This window comes from Myotis daubentonii, chromosome 12, assembly GCF_963259705.1.
Source record: "Myotis daubentonii chromosome 12, mMyoDau2.1, whole genome shotgun sequence".
In the NCBI taxonomy this organism is placed as follows: Eukaryota; Metazoa; Chordata; class Mammalia; order Chiroptera; family Vespertilionidae; genus Myotis; species Myotis daubentonii.
This window is the reverse complement of record NC_081851.1, coordinates 65,240,358-65,266,837: the sequence shown is the minus strand read 5'-3', so window position 1 is coordinate 65,266,837 and position 26,480 is coordinate 65,240,358. Positions and strand designations below refer to the sequence as shown.

The 26,480-nt window shown below is 37.9% G+C and overlaps 1 protein-coding gene across 12 annotated transcripts in view; it reads right to left on the bottom strand.

The window, feature by feature from the left end:
* The window catches only part of MEMO1 (mediator of cell motility 1), a 91,162-nt gene that overhangs the window by 47,739 nt on the left and 16,943 nt on the right, over nucleotides 1-26,480 (bottom strand). For 6 of the 12 annotated variants that reach the window (XR_009448014.1, XR_009448012.1, XR_009448013.1 and 3 more), the window contains exons 2-3: nucleotides 12,941-13,022; nucleotides 354-422 (exon numbers count right to left, since the gene is read on the bottom strand). Coding sequence is in view for 9 of the 12 variants with exons in the window: in XM_059660208.1 (XP_059516191.1) it covers nucleotides 354-422; nucleotides 12,941-13,022 (151 nt within the window). In the remaining 3 variants the exon portion in view is untranslated. Of the gene's footprint in view, nucleotides 1-353; nucleotides 423-9,724; nucleotides 9,912-12,245; nucleotides 12,369-12,940; nucleotides 13,023-26,480 lie in introns of those variants that run through there. The other 6 variants (XM_059660202.1, XM_059660205.1, XM_059660201.1 and 3 more) reach the window with 5 other exon arrangements.

The following is a 26,480-nucleotide window of genomic DNA, read 5'->3' as shown; positions in this document are numbered from 1 at the left end:
CTTAGGTTAATTCCAAGGGTTTGGGCCCTGTGTGTGCGTCAGGAACTGTGGACTAAGGGTAAGACCAAATATATATTTCTTATAAATTACAATATCTCATTAACCTTCTAACATTTCCAGAACTGAACATTTTACCAACCAAAGGGAAGGTAAAAACTAAAGGTTCCGACAGTGGAAATAGTATTAAAGCTTTCTATAACCTATAAAAGATATAATCAAACTCATAAAAAGTCAAATTCCTGATGAAATAGAGTATAAAGTAACAATAAGTATGCAAAACAAATTACTTCAGTGACAAAGCAATTATACTTCCCACCATTATCCCATAACAAAATCATCTCTATATTACTTACGTAATAGATGGGTCCACTTGTTTGTAAGCATGAGCAGCACAAGACCCACAGTATGTATATCCTGCATGGCTACAAAACAAAATATTTTTTAAACTTAATCATCAGATTCAAAAATCAAGATACTCTGGAAAAAAAAAACTTTTGAAAGAAATATAATAATTATGATAAACATAACAAATGTATAGTTTAAAAAGCAATGTAACTAATAATGCAACTTCTAGACCATAATAGGAAACACATAATTGTTCTCTGTTCCAACTTTAAATTTTTAAAAGTATCAAGTAATTTTTGGGGTCAGAAGAAAAGTTCGATTAGGAGATAACCAAGGCTTACTTGAAGTGGCTAATGTAACACTAATGCTGTATGAGATTTTAACATTCCTCTTCAATATCATTAACAGAGTATTACATAACAATAAAACCAAGAACAAGTCAAATCAGACCAAAACAAATAACCTACAACTAACAACTCACTTCCCTCTGTATCTTCAGTGTTGAGAATTGACTTGGGCCCTAGCTGGTTTGGCTCAGTGGATAGAGCGTCAGGAAGGGTCCTGGGTTCGATTCTAGTTAAGGGCACATGCCCAAGTTGCTAGATCCTCAGTAGGGGGCATGCAGGAGGCAGCCTATCAATATCAATGATTTTCTCTCATCATTGATGGTTCTCTCTCTCTTCCTCTCCCTTCCTGCCTGAAATCAGAATTGACTTGGCCTTCTGTGTATTATGCCTTTCATTTTCTCTCTCCATTACACAACCTTCTTATCCTCTGGTCTCAGCATCAGATTAGGTCTCTTATCACCTATTGAATGTTTCTGGAACTCATTTTTTCTTGACTCATTCAAGATACATGTCTAGAAACATTTCCCTTAGTATTTTCTCATTAATGTGTGGCCAGTGGTATATTGGTAAAATTTTAACAACTGGTTCTGCAGGTAGAGGAGGGGGATACAGTGGGGCCTTGACTTATGAGGGTCCCGACTAACCAGTTTTTTGAGATACCAGCCGTCTCTCGGCAGATTTTTTGCATTGAGTTGACAGAGTAATTTGAGTTAAGGAGCTCCTTAACGAGCTCGGTCTCGGAACGGGAACGAATTAAACTCGTAAGTCAAGGCCCTACTGTATATACATATGTAAATAAGCTTATTATAAATTTTACTTAATTAAAAAGATATGTACCACACAAATCTCGCTACTTCCTAAATAGAACCCAACAAACAATTGAAATATTTGTAATACTCTTTATTGCAAATTCCATGTAGCCAACTGACTATAAAGAATGTTTCCACTGATTTTTAGCTTGACTCTTATTCATAGCCCAGGGAAGGCTGCAACTGACAAGAGTGAAACAATGAACACATCACTCATTCAATAATGACTTGAATAACTTCTTTACAGGTTAGATAATAGTTTGCAAATACTAGAAAGAATATTTCCTTCCTCACTTTTTTGTGCTATTTATAATGTAAAGCCTACAGACACAACATAATTTTAAGTTTAATTTGCATTATTAACCTTTCCCCATTACTTTATTAAGATAGAAAATCAAGCCTGGCTTGGTAGCTCAGTTGGTTAGATCATTGTTCTGATACCCCAAGGTTGCAGGTTCGATCCACAGTCAGGGTACATACAAATATCAACCAATGAATGTATAAATAAATGAAACAACTAATCTAGGGTCTCTTTCTTCCTCTCTCTCTCAAATAAAATAAAATAAAGTGATATAAATTTTTTTTAAAAGATAGAAAAGCAAGAAAAAATAAAAGCCCTGATTTATAGCACTTTGCAAATTAATGTGGAGTAAATCATTCCCCACCATGACCAATTTCAAGATGCCTAGTAACCTGAGAAGACAAAACACTTGTCTTGAAGAAAATATTTATGAAGCATATATCTGATAATGAATTTATATCTGAATACGTTAAAAAAGTCAAAACAACGCAATACTTTAAAAAATAGATAACTGCTTTTGTAAGTCGAAGAATTCTAAAGATTGGTTGCACAACAATGTGAATGTACTTACCATTGTACTGAACTGTTCACTAACTGGTTGAAAATGGTTAAGATGGCAAATTTTGTTATGTGTATTTTTCCACAATTAAAAAACTTATAATAAGAAAGTACGTGAACAGATACTTCATCAAAGAATATACTGGGATGGCAAATAAGCACATAAAAGAATGCTCAACATCATTTAGTCATTAAGGAAAGGCAAATTAAAACTAAAATGAGCTACCACTAAACACCCACTAGAATGGCTACAATTTAAAAAAGTGACCACACCAAGTATGGCAAGGATGTAGAACTGAAACTCAGTCTGTACTTGTGGAAATGTAGAACAGTACAACTACAGTAGAAAACAGTTGGCAATTTCTTAAAAAGTTAAACATATTCCTGCACTATGACTTAAACCATTCCATTCTTAAAAAAAAAAAAAAGTGTCCACACAAACATTTATATTTCCTAGTTTTATTGCTTATTTCAATAGCCAAAAACTGGAAACAACAAATGACCCTCAAAAGGTGAATGGATAAATTGAGGTGTATCCATACAATAAAATACTCTTCAGCAATAGAAAGGAAGGAACTACTGATACACTTAAAATAATTATGCTTAAAAATGAGAAAAATCAATAAACAAATATGCTAAGTGAAAAGTCAGACAGAAAAGTTCATACTATATGATTCCATTTAAATAACTCTAGAAAATAAAAAATTAATCTATAAGATGGGGAAAAAGTAGGTTTCTACTTGTTTGTATGGAAAATAAGACAATAATTAATAGCCCTGACTGGTTTGGCTCAGTGGATAGAGCATCGGCCTGTGGACTGAAGGGTCCCAGGTTCGATTCCGGTCAAGGGCATGTACCTTGGTTGCGGGCACATCCCCAGTAGGGAGTGTACAGGAGGCAGCTGAATTGATGTTCCTCTCTCATCAATGTTTCTAACTCTCTATCCCTCTCCCTTTCTCTCTGTAAAAAAATCAATAAAATATATATTTTTTAAAAGACAATCCTATCTAATAAAAGAGAAAAATGGTAATTGGCGTACGACGATACCCTTTTCATTGGCTAATCAGGGCTATATGCAAATTAACTGCCAACTATGATTGGCAGTTAACTGCCAATTAAGATTGGCAGTTAACTGCCAACAAGATGGCGGTTAATTTGCATATGTAGGCACAATGCAGGGAGGCAAAAGGGAAAGCAGGAAGAAGCCCCCTGCCACTGACAGTGATCAGAAACCCAGGGGGGAGCTAAGAGCTGGGGGGCAGGGCAAAGGTGGCCCTGGGGCCGCCTTTGCCCTGCCCCCCAGCCATGATCGGAGAATCAGGTGCCTTTGCCGCCCTGGCCAGTGATAGCAGGAAGTAGGGGTGGAGCCAGCGATGGGAGCTGGGCATGGTCGAAGCTGGCAGTCCCGGGAGCTAGGGGTCCCTTGCCTGGGCCTAAAGCAGAGCCCACGATCGCAGGGCCGCTGCAGCTGCGGGTCCCCGCTGCCCGGGCCGGACGCCTAGGCCAGAGACGTTAGGCCTGGGCAGGGGCGGAGCCTGCAACCGCGGGGAGCTGGGGGTCCCCTGCCCAGGCCTGACACCTCTGCCAGAGGCCTCAGGCCTGGTCAAGGGGCCGATCCGGTGATTGGTGATCGGAGGGTGATGAGGGTCAACTCCTCTGGCCGAGGCATCAGGCCTGGGCGGGGGGTTGAGCCGGGGATTGGGGGATATGATGGTCCCCTTGCCCAGGCCTGAAGCCTGGGTCAGAGGCGTAAGGCTTGGGCGGGGGGTGGAGCAAGCGATCAGAGGGAGATGGGGGTCCCCTGCCCAGGCATGATTCCTGGGCCAGAGGCCTCAGGCCTGGGCGGGGGCCAGAGCCAATGATCAGGGGAAGATGGGGGTCCCCTGTCCAAGCCTGACACCTCTGGCAGAGGCGTCAGGCCTGGGCAAGGGGCCTATCAGGTGATCGGAGGGTGATGGGGGTCTATGCCTCTGGCGGAGGCGTCAGGCCTGGGCAAGGGGCCGATCAGGCGATCGGAGGGTGATGGGGGTCTACGCCTCTGGCCGAGGCATCAGGCCTGGGCAAGGGGCCGATCCTGCGATTGGAGGGTGATGGGGGTCAACGCCTGAGGGCTCCCAGTATGTGAGAGGGGGCAGGCTGGGCTGAGGGACACTCCCCTCCCCACACACACCCAGTGCACGAATTTCGTGCACCAGGCCCCTAGTAATTAATAAATAGCTCTAGCCAGTTTGGCTCAGTGGATAGAGCGTCGACCTGTAGACTCAAGGGTCCCAGGGTTCGATTCCAGTCAAGGGCACATGCCCAGGTTACGGGCTCGATCACTAGTGGGGAGCATGCAGGAGGCAGCCAATCAATGATTCTGTCTCATCATTGATGTTTCTATCTCTCTCTACCTCTTCCTTTCTCTCTGAAATTAATCCAAAAAATATATTTTAAAAAAATAAATAATATAAGAATGAACTCCACGTTTCACATACTCACAACTGTAAATCTACTTCTGCCCCACCCTGTATCGTGACAGAAAATATGTTAGTGGATGTGAAAGAATACAAAAGCACACAAGGAAACTTTTGAGGATGGTGAATATGTTCATTATCTTAATAGTGGTGACAGTTTCATAGGTGTACACATATCTCAGAGTTATCAAATAGTACACTTTACATATATGCAGATAGTAATCATACCACAATGAAGCTCTATTTTTTTAAGTGATCCTCATCTGCCCTGGCAAGTGTGGCTCAGTTGGTTGGAGTGTCCTGGGTTGTGAGCTCACTCCCCAGTGTGGGGCATGCAGGAGACAGCCGATCAATGATTCTCTCATCATTGATTTTCTACCTCTCTTTCCCTCTCCCTTCCTCTCTGAAATCAACTACCAAAAACAAATCATTAAATATATCACCCTTCTAAGCGCTCATCATGAGAAACTCTAATTCATTCATTGTCAAAGTGAATTTCTAATACTTTCCTTTACCCTGGCCCAGATATATGATAATGAAAAGTCACAGTAATAATTATCAAATCTCACCACTGATCTTCTGTTCCTGCCCACTTCTCTTGCTAATAGAATCTATGATTCTACATTTATGTGGAAACAAGGTTTCATTAAGGGATCACTCCTATTAGAGGAGGCTTCACTAAGGGAATATCTAAGTGTTTTTTCTTTTGTGCTTAATAGCCAGAAGACCAATAAAAATCTGAGCTTTATAATTTTGAGTATGCATCATAAAAGCATGTCCAGTCTTTTAAAAGCTATTAAAATCCTAAATACAAAGTCATCCATGCTAGCTTTTCCAGGTCACCCTAGCTCCCAGTGTAACTTTCCATGAAAGCAAATACAAAATTATACTTTAATACCTACAATTTATCATTAGACTAAACCAGTGGTCGGCAAACTCATTAGTCAACAGAGACAAATATCAACAGTACAACGATTGAAATTTCTTTTGAGAGCCAAATTTTTAAACTTAAACTATATAGGTAGGTACATTGTTATTAATTAGGGTACTCCTAAGACTTAGGAAGAGCCACACTCAAGGGGCCAAAGAGCCGCATGTGGCTCGCGAGCCGCAGTTTGCCAACCACGGGCGCTAAACCATGCCTCTAAAAACGGGGCCTGCTTTTAACAGAGAGTACTTTTGCTTCTCCCTTCATCCTATACAATAGACCCTTTACACTAGCAAGTCCAGCTCCTAACTGTCCAGAATCTCTGTGCCCCCAAAGAGCTGCAGTCAAATGAGGATACAAGCCACTGTCCATGATCATTCACTGGTTAAGTGACAGTTTCCCACGCAGCAACCTTGCAGCATGGTGTAATTTAAATTCCTATGTCAGGAAAATTACCCAATACCACTTGACATTGACTTTCCCTGTTCAGTCTCAGGCTGCCAAGATTATAGGTGAATAGTATAAACTGTAATGCCAAGAGGTTACCTCACATTCTATAAGAGGTTTTTTATCAAAGAGGATATAGGGAATAGTAAAGAATGCTTATTTGGATTCAACAAAATCAGTTTCTCATACTACTAGTTCTACTTAATAGCAGCAAAAAAGCTAATTAAAAAGATTGGACTTTCACCACTCCTGTTCAACATAGTACTGGAAGTACTAGCCATTGCGATCAGACACGAAGAAGAAATAAAAGGCATCCAGATTGGAAAAGAAGAAGTAAAACTGTCCTTATTTGCAGATGACATGATACTGTACATACAGAACCCTAAAGACTCCATCAAAAAATTATTAGACTTAATAAATGAATTCGGCAATGTAGCAGGATACAAAATTAATGCTAAGAAATCCATGGCATTTCTTTACACCAATAGTGAACTTACAAAAAGTGAAACTACAGAAGCAATCCCATTTACCATTGCACCAAAAAAATTAAAATACCTAGGAATAAACTTAACTAAGGAGGTAAAAGACTTATACGCTGAAAACTACAGGACACTGAAAAAAGAGATAGAGGAAGACATAAACAGATGGAAGAATATACCGTGTTCATGGATTGGTAGAATCAACATCATCAAAATGTCCATACTACCCAAAGCAATTTATAGATTCAATGCAATCCCCATTAAATTACCAACGGCATATTTCACAAATCTAGAACGAACGTTCCAAAAATTCATCTAGAATAAAAAAAGACCCCGAATAGCTGCAGCAATCCTGAGAAAGAACAAAGTAGGTGGGATCTCAATACCAGATATCAGACTGTATTACAAAGCCACTGTTCTTAAAACAGCTTGGTACTGGCACAAGAACAGACATATAGATCAATGGAATAGAATAGAGACCCCAGAAATCGACCCAAACCACTATGCCCAATTAATATTCGACAAAGGAGGCAAGAGCATACAATGGAGTCAAGACAGTCTTTTCAATAAATGGTGTTGGGAAAATTGGACAGATACATGCAAAAGGATGAAACTAGATCACCAACTCACACCATACACAAAAATAAACTCAAAATGGATAAAAGACTTAAACGTAAGACGGGAAACCATAAAAATACTAGAGGAATCCACAGGCAGCGAAATCGCAAACATATGCCGAAGAAATTTCTTCTCTGATAATGCTCCTAGGGCAATGGAAACTAAAGAGAAAATAAACAAATGGGACTACATCAAAATAAAAAGCTTTTGCACAGCAAAGGAAACCATCAACAAAACAACAAGAAGACCCACTACATGGGAGAACATATTTACCAATGATACCACCGATAAGGGTTTAATTTCCAACATTTACAGGGATCTCATGAAACTTAACAAAAGGAAGATAAACAATCCAATAAAAAAATGGGCAACGGACCTAGATAGACACTTTTCGAAAGAGGACATACAGAAGGCCGAAAGACATATGAAAACCTGCTCAAAGTCACTAAGTATACGAGAGATGCAAATCAAAACGACAATGCGTTATCATCTCACACCTGTCAGAATGGCTATCATCAACAAATCAACAAACGACAAGTGCTGGAGAGGATGTGGAGAAAAAGGAACCCTTCTGCACTGCTGGTGGGAATGCAGACTGGTGCAAGCCACTGTGGAGAACAGTATGGAGCTACCTCAGAAGACTAAAAATGGAACTCCCATTTGACCCACTGATCCCACTACTAGGAATATATCCCAAGAAACCAGAAACGCCAATTAGAAAGGATATATGCACCCCTATGTTCATAGCAGCACAATTCACCATAGCTAAGATTTGGAAACAGCCTAGGTGCCCATCAGCAGATGAGTGGATTAGAAAACTGTGGTACATATACACAATGGAATACTATGCTGTGGTAAAAAATAAAAAAAGGAACTCTTGCCTTTTGCAACAGCATGGATGGAACTGGAGAGCATTATGCTAAGTGAAATAAGCCAGTCAGAGAAAGATAAATACCACATGATCTCACTCATTTGTGGATTATAGAGAACAACATAGACTGATGAAAAGGGACAGACCCAAAGACTGAGAAACAGCGATCAGGCTATCAATCCCCAGAAGGAAAGTAGGAGAGGGTGGGGGTAAGGGGAAGAGATCAACAGAAGGACTTGTATACATGTATATAAGCCAAACCAATGGACATGGACAACGGGGGGATGGGAGCATGAGTTTGTGTGTGTGGGGGGAGGTTGGGGGTTAATGGGGGGGATGAGGACACATTTGTAATACCTTAACTAATAATAAATAAAAAAATAAAAAATAAAAAGATTGGACTAGATGAAATGAGAACACTGGACCAGGTGAAATAAAAAGGTTCTAGTGATAAGAAAAGTTTCTAAGATCTACTTGAGCTAAAGTATGCTCTGGCAAGATAGAAACTAAATTTAAAAACACCTGTGAACATATGGGACCAACTTGAATGACAAGTGGCCCTAAACTGTTTGCAGCCTCCAAAATTGCCCCTCTCAATTTTATTTTGCTGTGCCTAGCTTTTCATTATTTTCTTTCACAGGCATTGCTCAATGGCCCTCAAGATTCCTGCTTCAAGATTCCTGCTTCAGTAAGACTTTTTTTTTTTCAAATATATTTTATTGATTTTTTACAGAGAGGAAGGGAGAGAGATAGAGAGTTAGAAACATCGATGAGAGAGAAACATCGATCAGCTGCCTCCTGCACATCTCCCACTGGGGATGTGCCCGGAACCCAGGTACATGCCCTTGACCGGAATCGAACCTGGGGCCTTTCAGTCCGCAGGCCGACGCTCTATCCACTGAGCCAAACCTGTTTCGGCTCAGTAAGACATATTAATAGATGATTATATCTCCCCAAAATGTCCAGGTTAGATAGTCATTATTCAGAATATTTTATTTTTACAAAATGGAATCTCACAAAAATTAAGCAAAGCTATGAGCTAAAGAATGTTATTAAAGTTATTCAAGTCAAACAAGAATAAACTAACTATAATGTTGCATATCTGGATTTTTTTAATAGTATTTCAGATATTGGCATGAATAACCTATTGCTTAATATAAACAAGGCTGAGAAATAAATTGCATACTTCTAATAACTTAAATCAACTAATTAATTTATGAAGATTCATTGTCTCATGATACACACTGATAAGAGCTCTACAGGCATGCTTCACTGTACACAACCTAGTGTTCTATATAAATTTTTTTTACCTTTTAACTTTTTAAAACTAATTTTTATATTAGAAGTAATACAGATATATAGTAAAAAAGTCAAACAGAGAAGGATAAACAATGAAAAATGAAACTACTCCTACTAGGTTAACTACTAACATGGAAAACTTCGTTTTTCATATATGAGGGGGGCTTCAATATTCATAGTACCTGGTAATAGTAAAAAATAAGCCCCTTACCAATTATCTGATTATATTTTTATATTCAATAAGAGGTTTCTTAAGTGATGCATACCTGTATAGCTCCATTCTAAGGATTGCTGAGATATTCCTGCATACCTCAAGACAAGCAACAATTTTGGCAGTCATCGCAGAAAGGTTTTTGGAATTCCTAGTTCATGACTTCATTTCAGTATATATCCCTGGGAAACACACTGTCTCCTGTGCCTCAGGAGAAGTAAGGTAGTTTTTAGTTCAAACAAAGGATTTTTTTAAATCAAATTAAATTATTTTGAATCCCTCAAATGTGCCTGCCTATATGTCATATAGGCTAGAATTCATTAAGCTTAATCAACAGTGGTTTAGGGGTCAATATTTATTCTTAAATGACATCATTCTATTTCATCTACATCAATATAAAAATGAGCGATCTGATTTAAGCACTTTCAAAAGTGTGCTATCTAGGTTCTGAGTTTGTTTTCTTTTTAGGTTTCCCCTTATATGATTTATGCCTATGAAGTGAAATCTAAGAACAGTTGGTTCCAGAGAGCTAGAATTTATAAAATTTAAAGTATGTTTTTTATAGGATTGATTTGAAATAAAAGCAGAAATCTTAAATTTGTAAGTGTCCTAAATTACTATATAACATATTCTTAACAAAAAACTTTTTTGCCTATATAACAATAAAGTATTTGTTGTTACTTTTCTACCAAAAAAAAGAAAAGTTACTCTGCAAAGGAAAAATAATTACTTCTGGAAACTATATAATAAGATACATGACTACTTAGTTTTCATATGTTAACAAAATGGATATTGCCCATATATGCAATAACATTACAAAGTCACTATGCAGCAAAAACATGCACCCAAAGTCAAAACTATTTTCAAATTTCTATTGGTAACTTGGAAATCTTTTATAAATCAATATATTTGTAACAGGCGCAAACAATTCATTTCCTAGGTCACTGCCAATGATTTCAATTTTAAACTAGCTACAAGAAGGAAATAAATCCAGCTATTTTTCATGAATAACTAACCTCGACTTAATTATACGTTGATTCAGCTCAGCTCCCACATTTAGAACAAGTTTTAACTAGGAAGGTAGCATACCATAATAGTCAAATACCAGCAAAGTAACTGGCAAGACAATACAACAAAGCTTATACGTTACTGTAAAGAGATCCACTGTTTGTCTCCCAATCAAGGATCTCACTTATACCAACTTCCCTTCTTATCTCTCCCCTGACACTATATTCTCATTACCCTATTTCCTTAGTTTATAGCAAAATTTCTCAAAAAAAAAATCTACATTCACAATTTTCATTTCACCATCAGATTCTTTCTTGAATCCACACCAATTATGCTTTTATCCCCATCACTCCACAAAAATTGCTTTTTTTTTAAGAGAGGGAGAAATAAAAACATCAATGAGAGAGAACTATCTACCAGCTGCCTCCTGCACGCTCTCTTACTGGGGGGATCAAGCCCACAACCCAGGCATGTGCCCTGGTTGGGAATCGAACCAGTTACCTCTCGGTTCATAGGTCAACGCTCAATACTGAGCCACACTGGCCGGGCCACAAATATTGTTCTTATCAAGGTAACCAGCAATGTCCACACTGCAAAATCCAATGATCAAATCTGAATCCTTATCTTATTTGACCAATTGGCAGAATCTGATACAGTTGATCCTTTATCTTCCCTGACACATTTTTCATCCTTTTGCCTCCCAGAAACAGCACTCACCCTTGGTTCTCTTCCTAGCCATTTCACTTGGAATAAAAACCAAAGTTTTTATGATAGTCTACAAAGCTTCTCCATGATCTAGTCCCTGCTGCCTGGCATCCACTTCCTTTTCGGCCTCTCCAGCTACACTGGCCTTCTTGCTTTTTCTCAAGTAAACTAAGCATATCCTGCTTTAGACCCTTTGTGCTTGCTGTTCCCCATCCTGAAACCCTCTTTTCCTGGCTATCTTGCAACTTCTCTCTCAGGGAGACCTATTCTTACTATCATATAAAAACTAGCAACTCCCTGCCCACATGTGACTCTCAATCTTCTTTTCTGCTTTTTCTTCTTAGCACCTGACACTGAATATAATCATTTGTTTTCTGTCCGTCTTCCCTGGGCACTAAAATGTAAGCACTATGAGAGAAGTGATTTTGACTTATTCAAAAAGCATCACAAAGAAGAGTGCTTGGCATTTAGCCTGGTACATATTTGCTGAATGACTAAATAAATAATTACAAGTCATTATGCTAAAAGTTTTATAAAGATTAGCTCATTTAATCATCAAAAAAAGAATATGGAATTACTATTATTATTCCAATTATACTAATGAGACAAAGGCACAAGAGATTAAATAACTTGTATGTCACAAAGCTTTCCTGTATCTATCAAATGAGATCAAGTTAGAACATACAAATGGAGTACTTGACAAAGTGTTTGGCACATAAAATACCTAACATTTCTGGAATACTTATTACATGCCAAACATTAATGTAGGCTCTTTATGTATATTTAATCATTTAATTCTCCTACTGTTTAATGAATGGTTGCTATTACTATTTTCACTATTTATTATTTATCAGGGTACCAACCTTAACTCAATAGAAGTCATAAAAGATGCTGCTGTGAGAAGAAACTCCACAAACTCCAACTTTTACTCTTCTCAGAAAAATGTTAACATGTGCTTAAAAAACAATGTGTTTTCAATATTAGCACTGGAAACCAAATCAAAATTAACTGAATTCATATCATACACAGACACATCATTAACTGCATATTTGCTGTCAGTTCTTTTAAAAAGTCCTCTAACATTCAAAGACAAAAGAGTCACAGATTTCCATTATAAAAAAAATCTACCCCTCCAACAAAACTTTGGTTGCTATTCCATATTGCACTGTATTATGGTTAAAGCATATTTTTCATTATAAGTTAAAAATTATCTTGATTAAAGTAGATCTTTTTAATGTTTAAAATAGAACTTATTCATTTATACCAATTAATACCAAAATCTCCAAGTTTACCTAATGTAAACAGCCCATCTGTTTTAAAAAGCAGTTTTATTACCAAACATAAATTTTGAAATTACTGCATCTGAGAAAATAAAGTAGCCAATTTCCTTTACCCTTGAGTTAAAGTGAAAACCACGGGAATCATGAAATTTACTAAATATAATTTTGTCAGCTCAATATGTCTTTTGGGTTTTAGTTTATAGCTCAACCTGCAGATACTCATTCTTTATTAACAATTAACATATAAAATATTCTGGGTAAAGACCCTTAAAACTTACGGTGCAATTATGGCTCTAGCAGGTCTTTTTGTAGACTGTACTTGTGAAAGCCAACCTTCCAGCTGTGCATTCAGCTGCGGTCCTATATAAAGAGAAAGGGAAACTGGAGTCAGCAAAGCAATGTACTACAGACAATCACACAAGACACAAAACCCTCATTAAACCTATAGGGCCTAAAATAGCTTAATGGGCAGTGGGATCATCAGTTTGGATGTTAATATTTGCAACTGAACCAGCTACATACAACGTCTCTAGCAAGCAATCTGGTAAGCTCACATACTGAATAAACCAAACTTGCTTTTATCCATCTGCTTATTTATTTACAACAGTCTTCATTCCAGAACAATATGCTCTACAATTTGAGGGGTTATTTAAACAAAATAAAAGAAGAAACAGAAAACTGTTAGTATATGAAAGAAAATAATTGAGTAAATATTTTTTTGAACACCAAAACATAAAAAATGTTTATTTTTTCCTTTGGATAAAGCCAATTAGCTAAAGACAATATATATAATCACCTCAACAACCAAGTGAATTTAGTTTAAACTATGTGTGACAAATGTTGCCATCAGTCTTCTTACTTGAGCGCTATTATCGTTTCTCATGAGAGTGTGTATGTAACTACATAAAGGATGAATTCTCTGTAGGTCTTTGCAATCTCTTAGCAGATTGCCCGTGATATGCATCACATTCTAGATTAATGTTTCTTCAAACATTAAATTGTTTTCTTTCTCTTCTACCTTTGAAGAGAGGTTTTCTGAGATGGCAGGAGGCTTTGGCTTAAATTATATTTCTCCAACATCAGCAATAGTTAAAAATTCCCATTTCTCTATATCCTTATCAATATTATTCTCAGAATTTTTAATTTTGTCAATTTGATGGATAAGAAATAGTATCCCTTTGTTTCTGTTAATTCTTATTTTCAAAATATCCATTGAGATTAATTGTGTAGTGATTTGGAAATCCTTCTGTATATATTCATAAACAAGTCAAGTTTATGACAACCAATTTACTCTGTAAATTGCCAGAATACAAAAAAAGTCTGACTCGGCAATCAAACAATGTAGTTTATTTTTAAAACTTAAATTTAAGAACAATCACAAAAAAAAACTTATATGAAATAATCCCATTAACTCAAGGAAAAAATAGTAAATTAAAGTTTTGGCTGCCTAATAAATTTCATATTAACTTAAAATAAGTATTGCTCTAAATATTTCCATATTACAGGAAGTTTGTGAAACAGAAGTTGAAAATCTTTAAGAGCAAAGAAAATATCTTCCAATTCAGACACTCTACTGTCACCAACTTCGGTGACTTTAAGTACTAAACCAAGCTTTCTTATCATTTCTTCTGGAAAAGGACCAATTTCTACAGAGGGATCTTAAAATTAAGGCCAAACTCCAATTTATTATGTATAGTAGAGGCCTGGTACACAAATTCGTGCATGGGTGGGGTCCAGCCAGCCCACCCGATTGGGGTGGTGGTGGGGCCAATCAGGGGCAGCAAGAGAGACATACATGGTTAGGGGAGGAGCCTTCCAATGTTGCTCAAATTATTCCACGCATATAAGGTAAAGAATGACCAAAAAAAAACTTTTTACCATTCGTTTTTTAAGTGGTTATCTACCTATTAGCACAGTAAACTTAATTCCACAGGACTGGTTAAAGCAAAGTAAAAAAAGACAAAGCGGAAGTAAAAAATATAAATCCAAACAAAATAGGCTGTCAGCACCTAGTATTTTGTTATTAACCATTCTGTGAAATCTGTTTAAACCAAAAAACTAAAAAATAAACTCGAACCTGTTGTGAGAAATATACAAACACTAAGATTAATATGCTAGATGTCATATAACATTGGCTCATGGATCTCTGAATTTCACAGGCCAAAAAAATTTCAAGAGAAATTTGGAACACCAATTTTTTATTTTACTAAGAATGGACATTTAAAACACACCAACGATTTATCTACAATCACCAGTAACTTACAAAACAAATATAACACCAAATAGTAAGAGCACAATTTTAAGATAATCTCAATCCCTTAAACTGAGTAAATTCACCACATTTCATTGACTCCAAGATACCATTAATATTAAGATGCATATTATATGTACTACAAAAAAACAAAACCTCCCAATTAAACTAGGACTTACATTTTTTCATTGCTTACAACTTATTTTACAACTAGTGGCCCAGTGCACGATTCGTGCACATTGAAAGGAAATTAATTAGAAGAAATATTTTAATATCACTATTCGCCCTTTCTATATATAATAGAAGTGTCAACCAAATTCACGATCGACAATGACAGATCGAAACACACACCTGCGATTGGTGCCAGCGAGAGCTTTATAGGTATTGCACTTGTGCAATTCAACTTCGCCTTTTATATATAGGATAAACTTGCTTAATTAGACCTGCTTTCTGATGTAGCTAAACTTTTTCCAGCCCAGAGAATCACCCCAAGTTTCAGGTAATTGTCAGCAACACAGCAGTAAATATCAACATGAAGCAGATTATTATGGTAAATCACGCAAGGAGAACAAAGGGTGAAATATTTAACTGCAGCAGTGTCTGACTATATTTTGCGCAGTGAGAAAACCTAAAGACATTTTCAAGGTCCACCATTTCTTACTTCTTTTCAGTCGGGTGAAGTTTCTAAACTTTCTAAATCTTCGTTTTCTGGCTAATGAAAAGAAAATAGGATTCCACTGAGTCTCCTATCTACCTACTCCAGGACTTCTGTGAGAATCAAATGAGATGAGGCACGGGAAAACGCTTCACAGACATTTGGTTAAAATGTGAAATGCTTGCACCTGGCTATAAAGCAAGTCATGTTCCTGGACTAAAAAAAACAGCAAGGAAGCTAGTCGTTGCTAGGGAGAGGAAGCTGGGCATTGCTACATGACATCATTACCTGGCGCCCACAGCCCACAGCGACCATTTCCGGGCTGGGCTAGGCTGTGGGCCACATTTTGCGCCATGGCAGCGTCAGCTGCAATTTGGTGGGCTATCGGGTGGTGGCAGGGCCTATGTCCCACTTGGGGGAAGCTGAGTATTGCTTTGTGGGTGCCAGGTCCGTAATACCAGCGCACGTCACGGCAGCTCCTGTGTTGAGCGCCTGGCCCCTGGTGGTCAGTACACATCATAGCAACCAGTGGGACAGTTGGGCACTTATCATATTAGCCTTTTATATAAATACTAAAGGCCCAGTACACGAAAATTTGTGCACTGGGGGGGCGGGGGGTCCCCTAAGCCCAGCCTGCCCCCTCACAGTCCAGGAGCCCTCAGGGGATGTCCTACTGATGGCTTAGGTCCGCTCCCCAGAGGGAGCGAGCCTAAGCTGCAGTCTGGCCTCCCACTGCGGGAGGCGACTGGCCAATCATGGGAAGGCACCACCCCGATCACCCCCTCACTATTGCTGCCTCAGGCCTCCCTCTGCAGGAGGCTACCGGGTCAATCAAGGGAAGGCGACGCCCCCATCACGCTGCTGCTGCTGCCACTGCCGGCTGCCGCAGCTGCCTGAGCCTTGGCCCGGCCCTCGCAGCAGCAGCAGCCATCGCCACCATCCACGGCTTGCCTGAGCCTTGGCCCGGCCCTGGCAGCAGCAGCCATCGCCACCATCCACGGCTTGCCTGAGCCTTGGCCTGGCCCTCACAGCAGCAGCCACCTCCATCCACCGCTTGCCTTAGCCTCAGCCCGGCCCTTGCAGCCGAGGCTCAGGCAGCTGCTGCGGCTTTGTCTGGAAGGACGTCCAGAAGATTTCTGGTCTGGTTAGCATATTACCCTTTTATTAGTATAGATTATTCAAAAAGCTCTTTTAAGCTTATTTAGACATGATTTTTCATATAGCACTTTTGTGTTTAATTTTTTTAAGTCAGAGTCATCAGTAATCCTTGTTTTTCCATATTATCACCCTCTGTGCCATTTAAAGAATTAGTGATGCAATTATTTCTTTTAAAAGTGTTCCTCTATTGCCTCTGGGACTGTTATCTAAGCAACCAATACACACTGTCTAAGTCTCGATGCCATACCTTTTTTGATCTTACCAAAAGTTATCTCTGGAAGATGTAACTACTAGAAGGGTTCGGAAGACAACCCAGAGTAGGTAATCTCTCCCATGAATGGCATGTTCATTGAAACTTCAGTGGGTTGCAGTTGTCTAGTCATAACAGCAGGATTAATAATTAAGTTCACAGGTGTGTGGGCAGTGACAACTATTTCACAACAAAGATTTTAAGATACCTTTGACTATAAAACACCTCATTTTCAGAAGTGCTAAAATGTGGGAAAATGTACACCATAAAATCGATGAGCTATGAAAACCACATGCACTACATGTTCTGATATTTATTTCAACACAGAACAGATGAAAACCTCATCAAAGACCAGCATTTGAAAACCACTTCTTCTCACTACAATACTAGTAAAAAGTGTTTCTGAGAAGACTTATCAACTACAACAATCTCATCTAATTTTAAAAATAAATAACATGGGAAAAGGGGGTGGGGGAGGGGAATGGGGGGAAAAGGAGGACATATGTAATATTTTCAACAATAAAGATTTATAAAATATAAATAACATTTTAGCAGTTCATCTGAAATCCTTTCATTGATGCCCTTCTGTGACCACATACTTAAAATTAAAATGTATTGCTATGCTATTTACAAAGCTTACTATCTTATTTTTAGATACATCTGCTGCTTGTTTTTATGTATCGATAATAGGGCTCCTCACTCAGAAAGGTATATGCCCTTGGGAAAAGAAGAACACAAAAACTGTCACACTGAATCTGACCCAAAACCCATCTGGAGCAGCAGTGTTGCAGCAATCCAAAAACCCTTGCTGTGAAGAACACTGATTGTTCTCCTTGATATAAACCTCTAAGTTAGGCCAACTAGTTTATTTAAACACTGTAAGAATTCATTTACATTTTTAGCTAAACTCTGTAGTTCAGAATACAATCCATAGGAACAATTAACCATCCAAAATGAGCAATCTTTAACACATACCAACCAACTAGAAATCCCTTAACACTTTTCTGCTCACTCATATACAGTTTCTCAAAATTGTTATATACTTAAAACCAATTCCATTGGCATTTCAACCTAAAAGTCCTGCAAAGTTGGAGGACCACAAGATACATCTCTCTCCAGGTCATTTACAAAATTGTAATCTGAAAATAGGTTTAGCATTAATCCCTTTAACAGTCTATTAATTTGGAGTATCTGTTGCCACTCCTCTGTTTTTAAACAAATTCCTTATCAAATGATGCCATTAAATCCCTTGATAGTGTCTGATTATAGTATCTAAAGATCAAGATACTGATTTTTGTGTGCCATTTTTTTCATTATTAAAAAAATTGTATGTCCGATATAGAAAATTTGGAGAATACATATTAAGAAGGAAGAAAAAATAATAATCCCAGTTATAAAAAGCACCAAAATTATATTTTACAAATTTCCTTCTAGTCTTTAAAATGATATAAAATTCTGTAACCTGCTTTATCTACATATTTTAGCATAAGCATTTCCCTATATTATGAACTTTTTAAGGAAAATTTTGCTCTAGCTGGTTTGGCTCAGTGGATAGAGCATCGGCCTGCGGACTAAAGGGTCCCAGGTTGGATTCTAGTCAAGGACACATGCCTGGGTTGGGGGCTTGACCCCCAGTAGGGGGAGTGCAGAAGGCAGCCAATCAATGATCTCTCTCATCAGTGATGTTTCTAATCTCTCCTCCTTCCTCTCTGAAATCAATAAAACATTTTTTTTAAAGAAAATTTTATAGTTAAATAATATTTCTTTATGTGAATGGATCACTGCTTCTTTAAACATTACTTATATTAAGATGTTTAGTTGTTTCCCATTTTTTGTAAAAAAATTATATAATATATGCATATAAGCATAACCAATGGACATAAGACACTGGGGGATAGGAGAGGCTAGGGGACTGTCTAGGGCGGGGGGAAAAAATGGGCACATATGTAATACCCTTTGTAATACTTTAAGCAATAAATTAAAAAAAATTATATAATATGTATCTATTTCTATATTTAAAATTACTTCCTTTGGAGAGCCCCAAAAGTAGAATTACCATATAAATCATTACGAGCCTTTTTAAGATTTCAATACACATATTCAAAACCATATCCAAAATTGCATCCGTTCATAATGCACTATGCATGACCATACATATTGAAAATATTTTAAAAGATTTTTAAAAGATTTAGTAACTTAACCCATGCCCCATTTGATAAAAATAAAAATGTAATGCCCTACCTTAATTATATTTGGCATTTCAAAATAAGTTAAACATTCTATCACTTTAATCAAAGCAGTTTTCATTTCTAAGAAAAATATTTTATTTCTCAGATATTTATTTTTTATATGATTGTCAGTGTTCTTGCCAAACACAAGTTATCCATTACTAATGGTTAGCAAACAACTACTTCTATTGGCCTTTACAGAAGACAAGTCAAACTTAAAACCAAGCCGATTATGCTGCATTGTACTGCTGTTTTAAATTACACACAATCCTGAAGATGTTCCATGCGCTCTTGCAATTAAATCTTTTTAACTAACGGGGTATAATTTTCATCCTTTTAAAAATTATAACTCTTTCTCCTATAATAGATATAAAGTGGTCTGCAGACCAGAATTTTCTCATGTATTTATTTAAAAGACACATCTCTGAGTCTTACCCCAGGGCTATGGCAGCACAATCTCTGGGTATGGCAAACAAGTGTTTTTAACAAGTTTCTAACAAGCTCTCCAAGTGACTGATAGACATTAAAATGTGAGGCCCACAGCCATAAATGAGTTTATGTGCACATGCTATATGTATGAATGAATGCAGCTAACAGATTCCTAGATGACTTATAACTGAGATTTTTCATTACAATCAATAAATTGCATAATGTCTATGTTAGCAATATAGAAATGCATGAGTTTTTACCTTCAAACTGTTTTGAAGCCATAAGTTAGCCACTGCTTAAAATTTTTTTTTTAAATATATTTTATTGATTTTTTACAGAGAGGAAGGGAGAGAGATAGAGAGTTAGAAACATCGATGAGAGAGAAACATCGATCAGCCGCCTCCTGCACATCTCCTACTGGAGATGTGGCCGCAACCCAGGTACATGCCCTTGACCGGAATCAAACCCGGGACCCCTCAGTCCGCAGGCCGACGCTCTATCCACTGAGCCAAACCGGTTTTGGCGACTGCTTAAAATTTAAGTAAGTTTATTTTTAACTGTTTCTAGCCTCTCACTTCTATCAATGTCTCCCCAGCTTTTTCTCTCAATCCTGATGACAAAGGAAAATGAACTCAGATTCATAAAAAACTAAGTAGTACACAAACTCAAATTCTCTTTCAAACCTTGTTTTAATCCAAAAATTCATAAGAACATAGATAAACAATACAACATCTATAATCATTTCAAAACTCCCACAATTCTATTTGTAACTAAAAACTGAAGTGTCAAGATTCGTCTAACAGAGGGTCAAGTGCTTTAGTGAGGGATCTCAGAAGGTAACCACCTCACGTGGTCAAATGCTTACAGTTGGGTCCACAATACTTCCTTAATGCATATCTAACCAGGATTGATTATTTTCTTCCAACTGCAGCTGGCATGAGTTTGGTTTTTTTATCCCTTTGGATTACAATCAGCCAGTTGATACTAGTAAATATGTATAATGTAGCACCAAGTCCAAAACATAATATGTGGAAAAATAAAACAAGTCTGTCTTATTGAAAAGAATCAGGACTAGGATAACACTACCCACACAAGGTAACACTTCTCAAGCATTGCTAAAAAAATAAAAGTTTCTTAAGATACATGGAAGAGTTAGAATTTTCATTTTTCATATATTTTCACCACAAAACAGATCTGTAGACATTATCACATTCTCACCCTACTCTGTAATACAGATTTTCTTCTCTAAGAGTTTTCACTTACAGAGGTTGATCAGAAAAAAGTGGAACAGGCCCAGTAGACTGTGTGTGAACAGATTGAACAAAAGATCTTAAACAATCTAACCATCCACAAAAACAAAACTGGTTAAATAAATTTTGCTAGATCCATAAAGTAAAATATTCAGCAACTGGAAAACAATAAGGCAAAATTTTATGACCCTCTATGGAAGATGTCTTAATTAAGAAAAAAAAGAAAGCATGGTACTGAACAGAAGGTACAAAATATTTTCATTTTTGTGTGTGCACATATATCATACATGACTATGTCCTGGTTTGTATTTATGTAGCATAGCTCTAGACCAGCGGTTCTCAACCTGTGGGTTGTGACCCCTTTGGGGGTCGAATGACCCTTTCACAGGGGTCGCCTAAATACATCCTGCATATCAGATACTTACATTACAATTCATAACAGTAGCAAAATTACAGTTATGAAGTAGCAATGAAAATAATTTATGGTTGGGGGTCACCACAACATGAGGAACTGTATTAAAGGGTCGCAGCATTAGGAAGGTTGAGAGCCACTGCTCTAGACGAACACAAAAGAAAAGGCTACCAGTGATTGCATCCTGACAAGGAAACTAAGAGGAAAGGAAAACTTGACTTTTCACTATATACCCTTCTGTATCCTTTGCATTTTGCACTATGTACATGTACTTATCAAATCCTATATAATAAAGAGGTAATAAATGCAAATTCACCATCATACTCTCACAAGATGGCTGCCTACAACCAGGCCAGCAGGGGGGCTGTGAGGGGCAACCAGGCAGGCAGGCAAGTGAGCAATTAGGAGCCAGCGGTCCAGGATTGTGAGAGGGATGTCTGACTGCCGGTTATCCCCAAGGGGTCCCGGATTGGAAGGGTGCAGGCTGGGCTGAGGGGACACACACACACCCACTGTGCATGAATTTCATGCACCAGGCTTCTAATATTAAGTAAAAAAAAAGATAGTGCAGTCACATAACATCATACCATCCTATATAATAAAAGGCTAATATGCAAATCAACCAAATGGTAGAACGACTGGTTGCTATGACATGCACTGACCACCAGGGGGCAGATGCTCAATGCAGGAGTTGCCCCCCCTAGTGGTCAGTGTGCTCCCACAGGAGGAGCGCTGCTCAGCCAGAGCCAGGTTCAGGGCTGGCAAGTGCAGCGGCAGTGGTGGGAGCTTGTCCGGCCTCCGCAGCAGCGCTAAAGATGTTCAACTGATGGCTTAGGCCCGCTCCCTAAGCTGTCAGTCAGATATCCCCCAAGGGCTCCCAAATTGCAAGAGGGCACAGGCCTGGCTGAGGGACACCCCCCACACACACACAAGTGCACGAATTTCGTGCACTAGGCCTCTAGTGAAGTCATAAACAATTCTGCTACAGACATGGAAAAACACTAGTAAATGCTAAATCCAACTAACAACAAACCATTGCTATACCTAAGACGGTACCTACAACATTTAATAATCTAGGTCATAATTAATAAAACCCAACTGCTGAGAACTATTATTTGACCAATAATATATACACTGCAGTAATAATAAATATGTGGACCAATGTGATAAGATTTCCCTATTAGCAAGAAGGAATTTCCCTTTTTACTGCACTCCCCCTAAAAGTGATGTCCATCACCAAATTTCTGATAGAATCAGAGACTATAGAAACAGTCTAGAAAAGAATGATCCAGAAAAGAGGATATTAAAAACCTTATTAATATCTTTCTTTGCAATTCTCCAATGAACAAAATTTAAGTTTGAACAGTTTGTGTTTCTCGGGGGGGGGGGGGGGGGGGTTGTTTTGTTTTATTTGTCTTTGATCTAGCAAGGACTTCAGTTATTCTTCACTGACCTCTCCAGCAATCATTTACCAGATAACCTAGAGAAGTGAATTGCTTTTTGAAGCAATTAACAATAATACGACTTTTTGGTTTTATACTTTTGTTGTGGCATGTCTGAGGCCTGTTTCCTTCTTTCGCTAAACACTGCATGTGCCAGCTCATCCATCTAAAGAATTGTTTCTAATTTTGCAACCATAAAATGTAAACAAAAAGAATCTCAGCAAGTTCTTCCTTGATTACTAACCAAGAAAACATGTCTAACATAGACTGAAAGATGGGCATGCCAGGTATCAGATATGCAGAAAAGAAATAATAGTCAGGCATAACAAACATCAACACCAAAGGTTTTCCATGCAGTTCTGAGATTGATGATTTAGGGGGGAAACTAAATTCGGAAACTAAGAGTTACAATTAATATGATAGTTAAGCAATATGTGTGTATCCACTCTGCCAAACCCTTTTCTTATCCCTCTGGACTGTTTTCACTGAACTCCCTCACCCTGAAGCAAACATGTTAATGTAAAAGCTGCCCAAATTGAAAAACACCTGGGTTTTCTTATTCCCAGAAGATCATGCCAGAAAAGTTCTGAGAGCCACAACTGTGCTCAGGCACTAGCACCTTTAAGAGGCCTTAGACAACTGGCACTGGCACCTTCTTTTGAACCACAACAGTCACAAAAATTCAATTAAAGGTATAAAAACTCGCTCCCAAACCCATGTACACTTAGGCCAATTTGACAGATGACAGACAGACAACCACTCAAACAACCATAATTTTATAAGCCAGCATTTCCCAAATGGTGTTAAGCAAAATTAGAATAGAACTTTGTTCCTAAATTAATGGGAGAGGAGTGAGTGAAAGGGTCAAGGATGACTAAACTTGGGGCTAGATGAATGACAGTACCAGTGTCAAAGATGGAACTAAGAAAGACCATAAAGTTTGTTTTAAGATGAAAACTTTGGGGCAATGTAAACTAAAGAGAAAATAAACAAATGGGACTACATCAAAATAAAAAGCTTTTGCACAGCAAAGGAAACCATCAACAAAACAACAAGAAAGCCCACTGCATGGGAGAACATATTTGCAAATGTTATCACCAATAAGGGTTTAATCTCCAACATTTACAGGGAACTCATACAACTTAACAAAAGGAAGATAAACAACCCAATCAAAAAATAGGCAATGGCGCTAAATAGGTACTTTTCAAAAGAAGACAGAAGAAAGGCCAAAAGACATATGAAAACATGTCCAAAGTCACTAATCATCCGAGAGATGCAAATCAAAACAACAATCCGGTACCATCTCACACCTGTCAGAATGGCTATCATCAACAAATCAACAAACGACAAGTGCTGGAGAGGATGTGGAGAAAAAGGAACCCTCGTGCACTGCTGGTGGGAATTCAAGACTGGTGCAGCCACTGTGGAGAACAGTATGGAGTGTCCTCAAAAAACTAAAAATGGAACTCCCGTTTGACCCAGTGATCCCACTTCTAGGACTATATCCCAAGAAACTAGAAACACCAATCATAAAGGATATATGCACCCCTATGTTCATAGCAGCACAATTCACCATAGCTAAGATTTGGAAACAGCCTAAGTGCCCATCAGTAGATGAGTGGATTAAAAAACTGTGGTACATCTATACAATGGAATACTACGCTGCAGTGAAAAAGAAGTTCTTACCATTTGCAACAGCATGGATGGAACTGGAGAGCATTATGCTAAGTGAAATAAGCCAGTCAGCGAAAGATAAATACCACATGATCTCACTCATTTATGGAATATAATGAACAACATAAACTGATGAACAAAAACAGATCCAAAGACAGAGAAGCATCGATCAGACGGTCAAACCTCAGAAGGAAGATAGGGGAGGGTGGGGGTAAGGGGGAGCGATCAACCAAAGGACTTATATGCAAGCATATAGGCCTAATCAATGGACACAGACAACAGGGGGGTGAGGACATGAGTGGGGGGGATAGGGGGTAACATGGGGATAAGAACACATATGTAATAACTTAATAAAAAATAAATAAATAAATTTTATAAAAAAGATGAAAACTTTGACTTGGACACACTAAAAGTTTTAGGAGACAATAAGAAAACCAGTTAAAGATGTACAGTTTTAAAGAGCCTTAATGGTAAGTGCAGAAAAAAAGGGATCAAGGACAGAAATGTAGATTTCAGAGTCATTTAAGGTGGTTAAAGACAAGATGACGGATAAGAACTGTGTGTGTGTACAGATTGATGATGACAGCACAAATGTTAAAAAATTGAGTCTTAGGATACAAACACTTGGCATAGTAACAAGTTGAACTAATGAGAAAGAAAAGGGGTACAGCGCAAGAGAAAAAGGGGAAATACAGTACAGAGAAGGCAAAGAGATGAAATCTTTGAGATCAGCAGAATCTGATGCTCTGCAATGAATGAAAAGAAAATGCCAATCCATATATTTGGTGATTATGAGAAATCATTAACCTTAGAGTGATTAGTTTTTAGTGATTAATGCTAATAATTTAGTTTGCAAGTAGTTGCAGACAGGATTAGTTACAAGAAAATGGAGAGAACAAATGAAACTAGTCCAAGAACTAAAAGCAGCTAGCATTGCCTCCTTTTTCATCATTTCTAGGTCTCTCAATTTGAAATCTCCAAAACCTCAAATACATCAATTCACTCACTTTAGCCCTAACCGGTTTGGATCAGTGGATAGAGCATCGGCTTGTGGACTGAAGGGTCCCAGGTTCAATTCCAGTCAAGTGCATGTACCTTGGTTATGGGCACATCCCCAGTAGGGTGCGTGCAGGAGGCAGCTGATCGATGTTTCTCTCTCATCAATGTTTCTAACTCTCTATCCCTCTCCCTTCCTCTCTGTAAAATATCAATAAAATATAGTTTTTTAAAAATTCACTCACTTTATAATCTTAGGCATTAGCAATCACATTTTCATATCTCACAACAAAGAAAGCTATCTATTAATGTCATGATAAAGTCAACATGCAGGCATGTTTTTGGAATTTTATTCAAACAGATACCAAACAACCTGAATATGAAAGTGAATTATTTATAAGATAAACAGTTTCTAAGATTTTCCTCTACACATTCACAGTAAACATGTATTACAGGTTAACAATCCTATCGCCATCGCTATAGAAATCAAGCCAGTATTTCATGTTATAAAGGAGAGTGATAATTAAAAATACTAGCATTTGGTATTGGTAGCATAGCTTTCATCTAAGGACATCAAAGCAACTTTTAAACACCTATTAATTATGGCCTTTTCTAACTACTGTTTGCTGCAGCAGAATACAAGCATGAACATGACTGCATTTTACCCTGATGACACATAAAATATAATTTCAAACATCTGTGACTAATACTCAGTAATTACAAAAAATAGGTATAAACAAGTTACTTTGGATAACATACTTGATATCATACTTGAGAATGAAAAGTAAAATCTACTCAATGTAAACTTCAGTAACTGTCATCTAGAAAATTTTAGAAAAAGAACCAGACTAAATATTTTTATTCTATTAAAGATTTATAATTTCTTCCTGTAAATGTTAAATATCTTCCCCCAGCCAAACCATGAAACCATCACACATCATTTAAACAGTTCCAGGTATCTCAACTTGTGAAGGAATCCTAGTTACCTGATTCTGCTTCATTTGGCAACAGAATGCACCTGCAGACTTGAGCAACTTCTGGCTTCAACTAGGGCCCAGGGCTTACTACACCCA